The sequence below is a fragment of the Coregonus clupeaformis genome, unplaced genomic scaffold (assembly GCF_020615455.1).
Source record: "Coregonus clupeaformis isolate EN_2021a unplaced genomic scaffold, ASM2061545v1 scaf0231, whole genome shotgun sequence".
NCBI lineage: Eukaryota > Metazoa > Chordata > Actinopteri > Salmoniformes > Salmonidae > Coregonus > Coregonus clupeaformis.
Genome location: NW_025533686.1, coordinates 326,680 through 345,011, shown reverse-complemented (window position 1 = coordinate 345,011; position 18,332 = coordinate 326,680). Strand labels below are relative to the sequence as shown.

Genomic DNA, 18,332 nt, shown 5'->3' with positions numbered 1-18,332 from the left:
TTTACAGTACATACATATAAATTAACTGGCTAATGCTGATGAAATTGATAGATAAGTAAAAACGAATTATACCACAGCATTGTGGAATACTCGTTTCTGATTGGCTAGAAGAGCATTCTAGAATGGACATTAAAACCAGATAATGGGACAGTTGGAAAAGATATCGGGACACCTTGCAATCATGACTCAATAAGCGCCTACACATGCAGACTGTACTTGCTACAAAGTTACAGAAAGCTAAACCAACAACCACACAAACCGAAATTGGATACATTGTAAACTCAGGTCCAACGAGGAAAAAACGTAGCTAGGTAGCACTGACTTGTTTTTGCAGAGACATTTTTTTTGAGCATCTGATGACCTAACGTGGTGAGTGATGAACATGAATTTCCCTGGTCATGACGCAAGTGGCGCTATGCTGTCAAGTCCTCCCACGTTTCTAGTTTGACCAGCTGTTTTCAGCAACTGTTGTTTGAATTCGGTTGTCGTATTGGCAGGTTTGCAACAAACTATTTAGATAGCTTCTAGCCTAGTGTTTGCTATGCAATGCGATCTCCTTGTAATGAACAGTGTTGAGTGTCGTGACGAGAACGCAAACTTTTCTGGCTATGCCAGGCAAAATCGGTCATTATCAGCTCATTGTTATGGATGTTTCCAAATGAATGTCAATAGAAAACAGCTACTTTGCAGTTATTCTGGCTGCAGAGGTCGTGACTGTGTTAGTCAGTAGCTAGCTGGCTAGCTGGCAAGCGACGGATAAGAACGTTGCCAGCGAGCATGGCAATAGAACGTAAAGAACGAACGACTCGGTCGCGTCCATAAATATCGAACTAATCAAATGGATTAATTAATTAATTTGCTTATATACTGTAAATTAAAATATCAACAAACATTTTTTAGTTCTAAAGGTGAATGTGTGCTTATAGTATTGGTTTATTTGGCAACTGTAGTAGAATCGGGATAAATAGCTTAAACAAATGCAACGGAATAAACTTTGATGTTATTCTGGCTGCAGAGGTAGTGACTGTGTAGCCGTAGCTAGTTGTCTAGCTAGCAGCAAGCAAGGGATAAGAACGTTGCCACTGAGCATGGCAACGAAACATAAAGAACGAACGATTGGGTCGCCTTCATAAATATCGAACTAATCAAACGAAACCAAAAGATGAGAAAGTATGTATTTGCTTATAAAAAAGTACTTCTACCACAAAATGTGTGCTGTCATATTGTTTTCTTTGGCATCTGTGGTTGCCTCTGTTCTGTACATTACCTTGGAAAAATGAACTCCGCAAAGGACTCTGCACTGCGTCGTCCATTATTTCCAAGGTAATGTACAGGATATCGGCGTTTAGCCCTTACTTATATCATAGTTATATAGTTGCCATGGCACCCTAGTAGCAGCCTAAGCACAGAGCTCTTGTAAATATGTACATATTTAGTTATTTTTGTAGGTGTTTTTAATTGTTGATTTTTAATCAGCTCTTTTGTTTTTGATAACATTGAGTTTATATTGCAAATATCTGGTGCTTTTGAGCCACGGATTTGCAGATTGCCTGACAGGTTAACACTTTTTGGCTTGGCTAGCTAGCTAGCTAAATGGCTAATGTTTTTGTTTGAAAAATTCATCTGGACACAGTTCCAGCTTTTCTGTTTCACCTGGCTGCCAATTCCTGATCTTCTGAGAACATCATTTGAGGAGTCGCCTGAAGCGTGAGAGGAATGGGAGATAGAGGAATACAGCAGTGCTAAGGCAGAAGGCTCATAGTGAGGATGACTGGCTAATATTCTGAACTTTGTGTGGTGAGCTTTCTAGCACCTAGAGCTGCTGAGGCATCACCCAAGTGGGTGCTACTCAGAGTGGAAGAGGAGAAGTCCAGTGGCTAGCTAGCGTGGAACCCCATATTATAGGCATATTCAATAGCGTTTATGAAATATATTAACTTCAACAGTGTTATCTTGTGATCAAGCCATCAATGTTTTGTGATTATTGGTGTCGTAAAAATGTTAGCTAACGGGTTAGCAATTAGCATGTTTGACATTTCAGTGGAAATACTACTATTATCAGCTTTTTGCTAAGCGGTTTAGCAAAAAAATACGTCCCGTATTATCGGCATACAGTGGGGTGAACAAGTATTTGATACACTGCCGATTTTGCAGGTTTTCCTACTTACAAAGCATGTAGAGGTCTGTAATTTTTATCATAGGTACACTTCAACTGTGAGAGACGGAATCTAAAACAAAAATCCAGAAAATCACATTGTATGATTTTTAAGTAATTAATTTGCATTTTATTGCATGACATAAGTATTTGATACATCAGAAAAGCAGAACTTAATATTTGGTATAGAAACGTTTGTTTGCAATTACAGAGATCATACGTTTCCTGTAGGTCTTGACCAGGTTTGCACACACTGCAGCAGGGATTTTGGCCCACTCCTCCATACAGACCTTCTCCAGATCCTTCAGGTTTCGGGGCTGTCGCTGGGCAATACGGACTTTCAGCTCCCTCCAAAGATGTTCTATTGGGTTCAGGTCTGGAGACTGGCTAGGCCACTCCAGGACCTTGAGATGCTTCTACGGAGCCACTCCTTAGTTGCCCTGGCTGTGTGTTTCGGGTCGTTGTCATGCTGGAAGACCCAGCCACGACCCATCTTCAATGCTCTTACTGAGGGAAGGAGGTTGTTGGCCAAGATCTCGCGATACATGGCCCCATCCATCCTCCCCTCAATACGGTGCAGTCGTCCTGTCCCCTTTGCAGAAAAGCATCCCCAAAGAATGATGTTTCCACCTCCATGCATCACGGTTGGGATGGTGTTCTTGGGGTTGTACTCATCCTTCTTCTTCCTCCAAACACGGCGAGTGTTATATTTTTGTCTCATCAGACCACATGACCTTCTCCCATTCCTCCTCTGGATCATCCAGATGGTCATTGTCAAACTTCAGACGGGCCTGGACATGCGCTGGCTTGAGCAGGGGGACCTTGCATGCGCTGCAGGATTTTAATCCATGACGGCGTAGTGTGTTACTAATGGTTTTCTTTGAAACTGTGGTCTCAGCTCTCTTCAGGTCATTGACCAGGTCCTGCCGTGTAGTTCTGGGCTGATCCCTCACCTTCCTCATGATCATTGATGCCCCACGAGGTGAGATCTTGCATGGAGCCCCAGACCGAGGGTGATTGACCGTCATCTTGAACTTCTTCCATTTTCTAATAATTGCGCCAACAGTTGTTGCCTTCTCACCAAGCTGCTTGCCTATTGTCCTGTAGCCCATCCCAGCCTTGTGCAGGTCTACAATTGTATCCCTGATGTCCTTACACAGCTCTCTGGTCTTGGCCATTGTGGAGAGGTTGGAGTCTGTTTGATTGAGTGTGTGGACAGGTGTCTTTTATACAGGTAACGAGTTCAAACAGGTGCAGTGGAGAACAGGAGGGCTTCTTAAAGAAAAACTAACAGGTCTGTGAGAGCCGGTATTCTTACTGGTTGGTAGGTGATCAAATACTTATGTCATGCAATAAAATGCAAATTAATTACTTAAAAATCATACAATGTGATTTTCTGGATTTTTGTTTTAGATTCCGTCTCTCACAGTTGAAGTGTACCTATGATAAAAATTACAGACCTCTACATGCTTTGTAAGTAGGAAAACCTGCAAAATCGGCAGTGTATCAAATACTTGTTCTCCCCACTGTAGGGTCCCTAGTTATTGGCCACCTTACTATTTTGTTCAATTACAAGATATATCAGTTTAATGTTGTTCAAAAAAGAGACACCATCCTCGTATCCGAAGTGTTTACTAGATAGTTGACAAGTTGGCTAGCCTTATTTATTTGCCTGTCAACTTTTCATTGCGTAGCCCGGTGTGCCCTCCTGTGGACTCTTAAAAAATGGATGTTCACCAACATATTCAGTGTTGTATCCAAATGTCTCATAATTTGTTTTACAGGTTAATCTTATGTTTTGAGAAAGTAGATAACAGTTTAATACTAAAATATAAATGAGTATGAATAATTTACATCAAATAAATAATTTCAGTAATGTGCATTGACATAAACAATGAAAACACTGTTGGAGTTTGTGTTGCAGAGATGCACTTGGAAAGTAAAGGAAGAAATACACAAGATGTGTTGAATAAATATATATATTATATTTTAGACATGTATATATATATTTTTTACAAATAAATAATTTCATATGAAAACAAACAAAACACACAATTAAATCTCGACCTCCATCCCTATAGTGTCACAAAAATCCAGCTCCACTGGATCCCACTACACGCACCTGTGCTGGCAGAAGTCACAGCACACCCATGGCACCTCGGACCTACACTCCTGAGGATCACGCTCCCCGCAGCGAGCACAGCAGGGGATGTCTACTTTTATTTAAATAATAATAATCAAATTGATTAACATGGTTTTGCAAAATGTAGAAGTACTTCAACAACAATAGTAATTTATACAACAGAGAGAGAAAAACAGATTATGAAGTACCTGAGAGTGGTGCCATGGGTGGCGTGACAGAGGTGGTCGTGGAGCTTTTCTCTTACTTTTCTGTGCTGCAGTTTGAGAAAAAGTAGTGTTAGACAGAACATGTTTCATGAAAACCCTTTTCAACTTTTTTACATCAATACCTCTGGAGGAAGCATCAGAAGTTTTGGAGGTGGACATGACTTGAGGGCTGGTGCTATGGACTGTAGATATGTAAAGAGAGAAAAAAAAGTTTCAACATTGCAGTTTTATAAAACAGATACAACAGTCATTGTCATAGTCATAGTCATTGTGGTCCTCTGTAGCTCAGCTGGTAGAGCATGGCGCTTGTAACGGCAAGGTAGTGGGTTCGGTCCCCGGGACCACCTATACGTAAAAATGTATGCACGCATGACTGTAAGTCGCTTTGGATAAAAGCGTCTGCTAAATGGCATATTATATTATTGCTTCGTAATTTAACATGTGTTTACCTGTGGAGGTGGCTGTATTCAAATTGCAGGGGGCATGGACACCAGACGAGGCTGCTATGGAGGTGTGACCAGGGGAGACGGAGGAGGCAGTTGACAGACAGGGGGGGTGGTGTGCATCATGGTGGTGGTGGACGAAACCGCCGACAATGGCTTGGAGGAGCTGGTGTTTGTAATGGTGGGGTTGAGGGGCCGACGATGGTGTGGCCGGGAGAGTAGGCACGTCCTCCCCAGCTGCGTTGAAGCAGGCCAGCACTGTGATGTGCTCCTTGATCCCCGGAGCCTGCTGATACACGTGTTTTACGCCCCGGGGAGCCAGCACTTTGTGCCTGCTCTGGTCGCTACGAAACCCAGACTCATCGCAGTTATATATTTGTCTGGGTTTCTCCCTCAACCCACTCTCCTCCAAGTGCTTGTCATAAGAAGTGAAGAAGATGTCCATCGTCGGATGTATGGCACACTCAGCTCTCCCCCTGTCCAGTGTGTCCTCATGCTCAGGTTCTTGTGCATCCTCCTGAACATTTCCCACCACCTCTTCCCCAGTGGTGGGATTGTTTCCCCTGGGTGCCGAAACCTACAATAGAATAGAATATATAATATATAATATATAATTGTCCATCCAGGATGAAAATGTTTGTTTTGGCATCACCTTACACATCCACATTTACATCACACACATTGAGAACAGTCAGTCCAGCATTCTACATACATAAACACATAGAACACCAAATACCTGCGTATTTTGTCGGTGTATTTCATCAGCCTCTGTCTGGTGAAGGGAAACCCATGGCTGGCGCGGTAGATACAGTACTGCACCAGAGAATTTTCAAGCAATGTGGGTGGTCCACCGCGACAACCATGGGTCACCCGGCCGCTCAGCCTGTCCGCCAGGGTCTGCCGAGGTACACCATGCACCTTGGTAGATAAGAAAAGAAAACTGTTACTAGCAGATAAAATTCACATACACGTGGTAATCCCCTAAAAACAAAATATGCCTAACCTTGGCTGCCTGGCGGATAGCCATCCCTGCCCCGCAGTCCTCCATGGCATGAAACATGTCCACCTCACTCCACTGCTTCCTCTTGACTTTCTCCATGCTGTGGTGGTAAATACATGTAGCTAAATAACTTGGCATACTATACACATTTTAGATAGATAACTCAATCTGAATATGTATAAATATTTACATTTCAAAGCTCAGGCATTGAAAGGTGATGATGAAAGTTTTCACAATAACTGAAAGTGTACTCACGTTTTTTGTTTGATGTTATCTGTAATGAAAATTAGTGTCCCAATTAGTTTAATATTGATGCATACATTGTAACATTTGACTAAATACTGCCTCTATGTAGCTGTTGTAAGATGAAACATAGCCAACAGTGATATGTGTCAAAAAGTTAATGGTTCAAAGTTAAATTAATTTTAGTCAGAGGACTAATTGAAGACAATTTTGATACGGTAAAGCTTGACAACATTCAGCTGTTTTTGTGATATGTATTATCTAATGCTTACAATGTCTTTCCTTTTTGCTTACTTAGCAGTTCTATCAACATTTAGCAACTAAGCTAGCAACATTAGAAAATCCGTTAGCTATATTTCAGAGGTAAATAGTTGGATATTAAATGATGTGTGGTCTGTCGCGCAGTCTAATTTTACAATATACAGCGTGTCCCACAAAATGTGTATGTATGTACATTTTTTGAAAACTCTCAAAACCTAACTTAACTTACATAAATTGCATTGAAAATCAGTGGTCAGCTAGCTAGAAGGGTGTCTTTAGTCGCAAAATGTCCAGTTATTTTCCAGTCCATTTAAATGTTGAACTCGAGGTGATTTAGTCCTCCAACTGCTAGAGAGTGTCCGAAGTTAGGGGGTGTCCGATGTTGGGGGAAAATGTGCTATAAGACTCAGGCTGGTTCCCAGACTTGCCCTCTACAAGTTCATCAGCCGACTCCATCACCATCATCTACCATCCTATGACCAGCTCTCTCCACTCAAGCCATGAACTGACCCTCTCCATCTTCGGAGGATGCAGCTTTAAAAAACTTGGCCTCTATTGGTTGACCTGTCATGTTATATTGCTTGTTTGTTTTTTAATCTTTAAGCACTTTGAGATTCTATGAAAAGCGCTATATATTTTTTAATTATTATTATAAACAATCTGGAAAAACAGATGCAATATTGTTCATAGCTTTCTATATCTATTTCAGACTTAATGTCTCTCTATGATGGCATAGTTAACATGTGATTCCCGGCTGATTAAGTTTAATCTCTGTTTCAAAGGCTTTATTATCTATTGTAAAAGGTAATTTTGTCTAAAGGATCAAATACTGATTCTAGTGAAGACCAGATAAAATGCTAAATTAGTGTAATTCATGAAAACATTACCAAGTACTGAGAAATAATCTAGCAGTCCATTAGCCTCAGTACTTCATTTCAACCGACTCAATGTATTAGGGTGTTTTCCCTTAGATACATGTCCAAATGCACTTCTAAAGACATCATCCAAATCATTCCACAACATATCTTACCACAGATATGACACAGTTGTAAGAAATCTCTCTGATTTGTTCGTTGACATTGAAACAAAGTTAATCTAACTATCAGGTTAGATCAACTTTGGTCTACCATCATAGACCTAAAGTGATGCAATATGTTTTTATATTGGATTTAGCCAACGGCAAATGTGGAAAAATAACACTTCCTGTTGCACCAAGAAGAACCGTTTGCAGGCCCTTTCAGGGTGAGAGAACACCACCATTATCGCTGTCCCCGGATTTCTTAGGAATAAAGAAGTACTTTCATTTACCATAGTGCCCACCAGGTCGTGTACCCACTGGGGTGCTTGCTGATGTATTTCTCGCTTTGCCTGCTTTTAAAATAAATGTAGACCGCATGGCTTCGAAGATAAGCTAGAGCCTTCAAAAACCTTTTCATGTCCAGAAAAAGTACATCTTTATTACTAAGCCTTCAAAAGTTACATATGTAGACAAATGTTGTTGATTTTCAGACATTTTAAAAGTTAACAAGTTGCCAAAAAGCATGCTTCTTGCATGTTTTGTCTAAATGAGAGGAAATTCTTAATTGATGAAGTAGGGCGGCAGGTAGCCTAGTGGTTAGAGCATTGGGCCAGTAACCGAAAGGTTGCTGGTTTGAATACCTGAGCCGACAAGGTGAAAACTCTTATCTGTGCCCTTGAGCAAGGCACTTAACCTTAATTTGTTCCACAGGTGCCATACTACTACGGCTGTAAAACAATACATTTCACTGCGCCTATCCGCTGTACAGTATGTGACAATGAAACATATTTTAGTCAGAGTTTAGCTCAAGGTCAAGACCTTCATTGAGTGGGCTTAGTATCAATGATACTGTAATTAGCATGCATTTAATTTCCTCCTTGAAAAGTCATGGAAAAGTCAGCAACACTTGATCATTTGTATCAGCATATCTACGTCGAGTATCTCTCCAGGGAACTGAGTGAATATTAGAGCTATTGATAATTCAGAAAGAAGATGTCTGCACATTCAATTCATTTAACGGCACCAGATGCCTAAATAATCCATATATTCATGCCAGGAATACATTGAAGGATTTAGTCATGTACTGTAACACTTTAAAGCAGAAAGAGAACAGTGAGAGGTCAATCCAGAACATATTCTCAACCAGAGCATTCGATGGGTTAGTGTCACACCCATCGTTCTAAGGTATCAAGGTGTATTGTGCTGGATTGTGATGAGTATGAATTACTAGTGCGAGCTCCTGTCCAATGTTCAGTGTCAGCCTGAATGTCATTGCATGCATAAATACATTCAATGTAAAGGCACCAATAGAAGAAAGGTATTTCAATAATTTCTATGAAACAGTTATCTTCCTTTCTTATAATTTTTATAGGGGAATCTACTCATAAATGATTGATATAGATAGAGTATAGCCTACTGTAGAATTTCATGAATCTAAAGTATAAACTGTCTTCCTTGATGTGTTAGAATAAAGCAACACCCAACTCAACAGATACTAATGTAAGTGTGCTCTTATTCAATGCAAATGTTACTTCTTTGGGCCCCAGACTAAGTCTAAGGTCCCCTCCTACTCTTGTTTGTAGAACACAGTGGGGAAATGATTCATGCATGGAGTCTAGCACACAATGCCAGTCTAATTTGTCATTTCCCCACGGTGCACCCTTTCTCATAAACACATCACTGGCTAACAAAGCAAGGTCATCTACTGCATCTGACCCTCGCACGGCAAAACAATGAAGGTTGGCTCGATTATGTATATTACACGGTTTCCAGTCTTACTGTGACTAAAGACTTTCAAAGTACTGTAAATTCCCTAAATACACGTGTGAACTTACTCCTAATCCCCAGGTAATTTAAATGGTTGACTCAGCCATACAGTGAAATATGCAATGTTCCACAGCCCTATGCATTGAAGCTTAAAGGCCAACTCCTTAATTTGAAAAACAATAAAACAGCAACCTTGCCACTTGGGTTCTTATAAAGCTGAGGGATGTAAAACATCCTTATATTTTGGGTTATGATGGGTTTGGACAGTTGATCAAAGCTCATGGCATGGGGCATTTATATATATAATTAATTTACAAAATGTCTGTAAATATCACAGAGTAGGGCTTTAAATAAGATGAGGTTGTTCAAGCTGATAGACAGGTCTGATTTTATAGGCAGTCTATAGTACACAAAATGTTGTCACCCTAATCTGCTGGGGGTGTTTCGGAAACAAGTGTTTCACCGAGACATCCCCCCTACCTAGCAACCAATGCTAATTAAGACCACATATCTTAGATTTGCTGAGGTCAGAACGAGGGGTTTTAATTAAAACGCCTTTGAGTTCGATTTGCACGTCATGCACAAAGACCTACTCAGGTTGCACCACAGACTAGATAGAGTTCTAATTTAATCTTATTTTAGCCCAATTTTTCCAGCTCGGGTCATCATCATAATTCCCCCACTATCGCCCCAAGAATAAATTGAACGGGGCCTCTGAAAATCCAAGCTGCATGTCAAAACAAACAGTGACCCCTATATCCCCAGTTCTGTCCACACCCAATCAATCCTTATACATACAAATATGCATATTTCAGTGGATGCAATTAGGAGGACAATGCTTTAGATGTGTTAAAGAGACTTTCCGGAAGATTTGCATAGTTTTTAGTCAGTATTTCTAAAGGTAGCGTTCAAGAGCCAAAACGGGTCCGTCCCCAAAAATTGCGTACTACATCATATAAATGTATGAGCCATTGGGCCCGCCCTGCAACCTCATTGGATAATGCTGGGAAGGCCTGGGCCAGCATTTTTCTTTCACTGTGAGACTTGTTACTGTGCATCTTGCTAGCTGTCATTCAAATGGCGACGGACTGGAACTCAAAATTGGCTGGAACTCAAATTGCTAGGGGGCTGGCCCAAGTGGGCCAAGCTTGCAGTACTCAAAATGGCGCCGCATAGTTTCTAGAAAACAGTAGCTTTCAAACTAGGGATTTCATGGCTAATTGAGGTAAGACAGTAATTCTGCTCATAGATTATGCATGTATGAACTACACATTGACACATCCAGCCCAAAGCGGGAGGTTTAAAAAAGACTTACAGTATGTAGTCGCCAGAGTTACGGAACGTATCTTTTAATATGTGGTCTGGGAGGCCTTGGATGTAGGTCTATGCAGGACAGAATTAAATAACATGCTTACAATAACAATGCTCAGTTGTCCTAGCACAGTAATGTGCAATGCATGCCTTTGTTGCAGCGAAGACCCTGAGGACACATAAGTGCTTATGATAATGCCATGGAAAGATGTCTCGGCAGAGCTATTTAACAACCAGCTTCTATTGTTTGTACATTACAAAAAAACAATGTAACTACTGTAGGTATAGGTAGAATGTGTTTAGAGTGTAGTAAAACGTTGTTACACAATACATACTCACAAACTTTAGTGGGACCAAATATCTTGTAATTTACACATTGACATTGTAGGCAGACTATTTCTGCAATGAACCACACACACAAAACAAAATAAAACTATTTCAGATATGTAGAAACTATCTCTCTCACACACACACACACACACACACACACACACGCACACATACACATTAGCCTACAGTTCTGATATACAATAGTATAGCCTACCACTTATACTATTGAGCAGAGCATAGATCATCCTTGATATGTTCAGGAAAGTACATTTCAGATGATTAGCTAAGCGTTCCCAATACAGAGTATTCAAATAATAATTGACTGCATTAGGGTAGGCCTAATGATTTAGGGACAGATCGAAATGTACATAATGATTACCTGGAGGGAGGGTCATGCTTTTTAAATGTCAAATCAAATCAAATTGTACTTGCCACATGCGCCAAATACAACAGGTGTAGACCTTACAGTGAAATGCTTACTTTCAAACCCTTAACCAACAATGCAGTTTTAAGAAAAAAAGGAAAAAGTGTTAAGTAAAAAATAGATAAGTAAAAAATAAAAATAGCAAATAATTAAAGACAATGCAAATAGTCCGGGTAGTCATGATTAGCTGTTCAGGAGTCTTATTGCTTGGGGGTAGAAGCTGTTAAGAAGCCTTTTGGACCTAGACTTGGCGCTCCGGTACCGCTTGCCGTGCGGTAGCTGAGAGAACAGTCTATGACTAGGGTGGCTGGAGTCTTTGACAATTCTTAGGGCCTTCCTCTGACACCACCTGGTATAGAGGTCCTGGATGGCAGGAAGCTTGGCCCCAGTGATGTACTGGGCCGTACGCACTACCCTCTGTAGTGCCTTGCGGTCGGAGGCCGAGCAGTTGCCATACCAGGCGGTGATGCAACCAGTCAGGATGCTCTCGAGGGTGCAGCCCCTTCAGTCAAGAGGAGGGTTTAGTATTTTTTTAATCTAGTCCTGGGGAGGGTCATGTCATTTGTAATTGATGGAATTTCAATATTTCTCAGTGTTTTAGAATGCTTATTAGGCTATATATCGATGTGTGCTTGATGCCGCCCTTCAGCTCTGATTTTCCACTGGGCGCCAATATCTAGTGCGCCTATAGGTTATTTAGCATGGTCTCAATCAAATGTTCCATAGCCTTGAGGCTATAGGCTATGAAGTGCATGCTTGGAGAAGCACAGAGCAAAGTTATGTTTCTAATATAGCTGCTGGAATGGTGTAAATAAACTAGGCTGCATTACAAGCTGCAATGGAAATTCCAACCCTGAGCCCTAGCCTGCTCTGCTCTTGCTGGTCAAAAACGTTTTTGTGTGCCTCTTAACCAATGGCTGTGTTGTGTAGGGCTACAGTGGCAGTACAGGAGGAGAGTCAAAGGATCATTGACCTCATTATAAGCCAGATTTTAGTTACTTACATTGTGGTGCTGAAACTTGCAGCAGCAGCCATGGCACAATCCATCGGAAATGAACAGCTCATGGTGCTGAAAGTAGGCAAATTCGAGTAGGCATAATTCAATAATCTTCATTTTAATTAGACTTTTCTAACAACAAGGGGGATTTGTGCTGGAGTCTATTTCTTCCTATTTAAGAAATAAGAGGTAGGGCTACCTGTTTGACAGACGAAATTAGGCTATTTGTTGGTCAATTCCTCCACCCACCATGCATTCTTTAAATAGCTTACCTCTGTGTCAGTGAAGGGCTGTTAAGTTATTGAGGGGGTATGAGAGGGTATGCCATAGGCCTACCTTTTATTAAAGAAATTGGCAAAAAGCACAGGCCTACCCCTTTTAGCTTAAGATTTTGAAGAATATAAAACGGATCTGATTATATTAAGTGATCTATAACAGTGCTTTGGTCCACGATGCTTTATGCTTGAAACAAGCTGTAAAATACCCGGGAAAGACGTGACTCTGATGCATATGGAGATATTCTTGGTTTGTTTCTTCGACATTCAGAGGCTGACTTTGCTTGGGAAGTAATCTAATTCTGTCACTATCAATTGATTAAGCTATTCAATTTCTGCACAATAGAAGATGTTTAAAATATATAAAAATATTTGTATATATATATATATATATATATATATATATATATATATACACTGAACAAAAATATAAACATCCAACAATTTCAACGGTTTTACAGAGTTACAGTTCATATAAGGAAATCAGTCAATTGAAATAAATTCATTAGGCCCTGATCTATGGATTTCACATGACTGGGCAGGGGCAAAACCATGGGTGGGCCTGGCTCCCAAGTGGGTGGGCCTATGCCCAGCCAATCAGAATGAGTTTTTCCCCACAAAAGGTATTATTAGACACACTGATTTGGCATTGGAGAAATATGATAGGATGAACACATAGCCTTTCTCTATGTCCATTTCGGCAACTTGTGTGGTATTAAAAGGAGATTACTAGCCTGAAATGTTGGTCATTTGTGTGGTATCAAAAAAATATTCTGCTAACACTTTTTTTTCAAGCATTGAGGGAGAGTTTAGGTAAAATATATTGCTGAAGGTAGTGACATCCATGTTCATTTCAGAGAGGTCCAATTTTCTCCATGTAACCCTTATTATAAATAACGTTCACTCCCTTAGGCAACCCTATTGACCTATACATTGTGGTGGTTATTGCCATTATAACGCAGACTAAGATATAGTTTCAAGGACCTATACAGCCTAGCCTATAGATTTATCTCTACAAATCACTTGCTTGATCATCCACTGGGGGATTAAAAATAGCGGGAGTAGGGATGCTGCGCGGATGGCTCTCATGGTTTTATAACCTGCGCAGGAGAGAACTGCAGACTAGGCTGCACGCGAGGCACACACTCGAATCAAGGAGTGATTTCACTTGATTCGGCGGTGCTGGCTGGTTGGTGGATTTAGTTTATGTACTTGATAAATAAGGATAAAAAAACTGATTTCAGAGCATACTTGTTTCTAGAGTCAATGCGGTGTTGTGCTGTATCGGGAGAACTACCCAAGAGGAGACTTTGCTGATGCATCTTTGCGCGATCATCCATCTCTTGGCGATTACAAATAACATACACAAAGCTTTTTTCCTCTGAAGCTTGTTGTAGCTGGACATTTCTTGGAGATAGGCTACTGGAGGCACACATATAGCTTACTTTGTGATATTTTCACCTTCTAATTGAGGCAAGCAAATAGAGGTCGACCACCAACCACAACATCATCTCGAGTGGAGTCGAATTTCTGTGGGCATCACTATTTCGCACAGAGCAAGGAATATTTGACATTCAAGTTTTCGTGGAAGTTGCGCACTGACGGAAAATGGGCATTTGTGGTTATTTTGTGGCACCTTGGAAATGCCTTGTTGTCATCGGTCTAAGACTGTTATTCCTTGTACCTGCAGGAGTTCCAGCGAGGAGCGGGGATTCTTTTTCTAAGGACAACATCACTGTCAGACAAGGGGACAGTGCCGTCTTAAAGTAAGTCATTTAATTTGTACCTTATTTCAATGCTTTCAAAGTCATTGGTTTGGCGAATCGTGCTATATTGCGTGCTGGAGGTGTATAGTAGTCGAAAACACGTGCCAAAATGTTTTGGAATTCATTACAAGTGTTCTTAATGTCCACAAATGTCCTTTGCAAGCGTGATGTATAATATGTAATAGTGTTATTATTTATAATAGATAATTAACTCTAACTGCGTCATTCTTTCATCATCTCAAGCAAGCACTATAGCATGCAAAACGCAGACTTGCCTCTGGTTTTATTGTCCTTCCATGTTATTGATTCGGTTAATGTCATTTTAATCTTTTTAAGGATGCTGTGGGCAGAGATACTGATATCGATGTGTGGGTAGGGGGTGGGATGGGGTCGTCAGCTGATCATAATGCAATATTATATTATATTAACTGTTGTGGTATTGTTGGGCAAATATTTCGATTATCCAATAACAGAATACAATACATTAGATTATTCCATTATTTGTAACGAATCATGTCTGGGACCCATACAAAATGTATACAGCTCTCTCTGTCAGTGAGTGAGAGCGAGCGAGAGATGTGATCAAATCCTATCTGAATCTCCCAATTCATGAAAGACATAAGCGAAGGGGACAGAGCTGACAAAGTGTGTATTCATGCATGGGGTGACTGAAGGAAAAGTGGATCTTATGTCACATTCCAGCCCGGTTTTGCTAAGAGCCTGGCACCATACAAAGTAGGAGCCATTCTGGAGAAAGAGAGAGTTGCCTGTTGTGGCCACTCCTGGACACATACTGGAGTCTTGGACAGCCATCCTTGAGAGAACTTCATTTTGACCATAAAGCAAAGCTGTCAACCTAAAATGATTGGCACCCTTGATAAAGATGAGCAAAAAACTGTATAAAATAAATAATACAAATACTGCGCTAGCTGTATTGTACACCCCCAAAATGGGAAAATTATATTATTGGATAGGCTACGAATAGAATTGGTCAGAGAAAAATAAGTAATCATCTAAAAAAGATAGGGGTCAAAATGATTGGCTCCGCTGTCTTCAATACTTTGTGCACCTTCCCCTTGTGAGGATAACAGCACTTAGCCTTTTTCTATAATGTTTTATGAGATTGGAGAACACATTGGGAGGGATCTTAGACCATTCCTCCATACCTTGATATTCTTAGGTATGTGCTTATGTACTGCCCTCTTCAATTCAAACCACAGGTTTTCAATAGGGTCCGGAGACTGAGATGGCCATCGCAAAATGTTGATATTGTGGTCAATTAACCATTTATTTCTGGATTTTGATGTATGCATTGTCTTTCTGGAAGATCCTCTTGCAGCCAAGTTTCAGTCTCCTGGCAGAGGCAACCAGGTTTCTGGCTAAAATGTCCTGGTTCTTGGTAGAGTTCATGATGCAGTTGACCTTAACAAGGGCCACAGGACCAGTGGTAGCAAAATAGCCCCATAACATCAAAGATCCACCAGCACACCTACCTTTACAGTAGGTATGAGGTTCTTTTCTGCATATGCATCCTTCTTTCGAGGCCAAACACACCACTGGTGTGCGTGGCCAAAGAGCTCTATTTTCGTCTCATCTGACCATAACACCCGGTTCCAATACAAGTGCCAATGCCTTTTAGCAAACTCAAAGAGTAGAATGTTTATGCGGATGTAATTTTGTTAGATTTTATTTATAAGAATCTTTAGTGGTGCCAATCATTTTAGACACCTGTCTTTTTTAAATGTTTTCTTTTTTACTTGTTAAACAAAATATCTGTACTGAGTAATTGTATTATTATAATTTATCATTTTTGGGCGCTCTTGCCCAAACGGCAGCAACAAGGACTTTTTCCTGCAAAGGGTGAAATCTTGAGATGAGATGTTAAACTGAAGTCCTCAATCTGTGGTTACTCATGGCACCTCTCAAGAGTACAGGTCTTAACACCAGTTCCCAACCTTGCCCTCATACCCTACTGGCCAGCTGATCATCCCTGGCCTGCTGATTAACACCATTCACTCTTCACCTCTCCACTGGCATAGCCAGTGATGAGTGTGGTGTAAAACCCAGGGCCAGATTAATGCAGGGGCTTACTGGGGCTCAAGCCCCTTGGCCCAGTCCCATGGGGGGCCCAAGAGGCAGCAAAAGTATAAAATAATCATAAAAGGAAAATATATACTGTATATATTATATACACTATATATACAAAAGTAGGTGGACACCCCTTCAAATTAGTGGATTCAGCTATTTCAGCCACACCCGTTGCTGACAGGTGTATAAAATCTAGCACACAGCTATGCAATCTCCATAGACAAACATTGGCAGTAGAATTACCTTACTGAAGAGCTCAGTTACTTTCAACGTGGCCCGTCATAGGATGTCACCTTTCCAACAAGTCAGTTCATAAAATTTCTGCCCTCCTAGAGCTGCCCCGGTCAACTGTAAGAGCTGTGATTGTGAAGCGGAAACGTCTAGGAGTAACAACGGCTCAGCCGTGAAGTTGTTTGGTGGAGGAGGAATAATGGTCTGGGGCTGTTTTTCATGGTTCGGGCTAGGCCCCTTAGTTACAGTGAAGGGAAATCTTAGCGCTACATGATAAAATGACATTCTAGACAATTCTGTGCTTCCAACATTGTGGCAACAGTTTGGGGAAGGCCCTTTCCTGTCTCAGCATGACAATGTCCCTGTGCACAAAGCGAGGTCCATACAGAAATGATTTGTTGAGATCCGTGTGGAAGAACTTGACTGGCCTGCACAGAGCCCTGACCTCAACCCCATCGAACACATTTGGGATGAATTGGAACGCCGACTGCGAGCCAGGCCTAATCACCCAACATCAGTACCCAACCTCACTAATTCTCTTGTGGCTGAATGGAAGCAAGTCCCAGCAGCAATGTTCCAACATCTAGTGGAAAGCCTTCCCAGAAGAGTGGAGGCTGTTATAGCAGCGAAGGGGGGACCAACTCCATATTAATGCCCATGATTTTGGAATGAGATGTTTGATGAGCGGGTGTCCACATACTTTTGGCAATGTAGAGTATGTAGTATATATTTTATATATTTTTTACTGCAACCGCCAACCACAGTAGGACTCAGGAGCCCGCTATCAATGAGTGTAGACAGCCTGCTGCTGCCTGCTGCCGCTCTTCTAATCATCAGATGGGGGGAGGAGAGGAGGTAGGGGGTCCAAGTAGGTAACTGAGGGGCCCTGCTTTAATTGGGTAACTGATTAATGTGACTAGTCAATTGTGTGAGTCAATTGAGCCCCAAGCCTGTAGAGGGCCCAAGAGACAAAAAACATAAATATAGAAATTATATATATATTTCTATTATTATAATTTTTTTATCCAACCACAGGAGCCCGCTCTTAATGTTCAAAATACACCAGAGAGCATAATTTAGCCACAGAGAATCAATAGTTTATAAAAAAATTACTTACGTTTTATCACAAGCACATACAGGTATCTGCCAAAATAAAGGAAACACCATCATAAAGTCTCTTAAAAGGGTGTTGGGCCACCATGAGCTGCCAGAACAGCTTCAATGCACCTTGGCATAGATTCTACAAGTGGACCTTAACCATGCCAGTAAAATGCATCCTACACCATACAGTATACTTTGGTCCCTCGTTTACTTTATTTTGGCAGTTACTGGTATGCCTACAGTCGGGAAGGCCGCAGTTTGGGCAGCATGTACATTAAGTTGTGACCATAGACATATAAAGCATAGAAGGGTTTTGTAACCTCTTACCCTGGCAAATTGACTATTGAACTCATGGGTACACTAGCAATGGATGACAGTCCTGACTTGAATGGGAAGGGCCATCTATGGATTATATTTATATGGTTGGCTGCGGCTGTCGGTTTGCCTTTTGCAGATTTCAAAATACAATTGCGGGAAAAACGTACAGTTTGGAAAGCAAATGTCTTCTGCTGAAAAGAGAAGACTAATCTGTCTGTAGAACCAATATAAAAAAAAAAATTCTCAACAACTCCC

At 41.0% G+C, this 18,332-nt stretch overlaps 1 protein-coding gene across 2 annotated transcripts in view; it reads left to right on the top strand.

The window, feature by feature from the left end:
* Window positions 1-18,332, top strand: part of LOC121579310 (opioid-binding protein/cell adhesion molecule-like) — a 380,274-nt gene that overhangs the window by 153,255 nt on the left and 208,687 nt on the right. Inside the window, exon 2 of one of the 2 annotated variants that reach the window (XM_041893794.1) lies at window positions 14,264-14,339. In XM_041893794.1, coding sequence (XP_041749728.1) covers window positions 14,264-14,339 — 76 coding nt within the window. Of the gene's footprint in view, window positions 1-13,682; window positions 14,340-18,332 lie in introns of those variants that run through there. The other variant, XM_041893793.1, reaches the window with a different exon arrangement.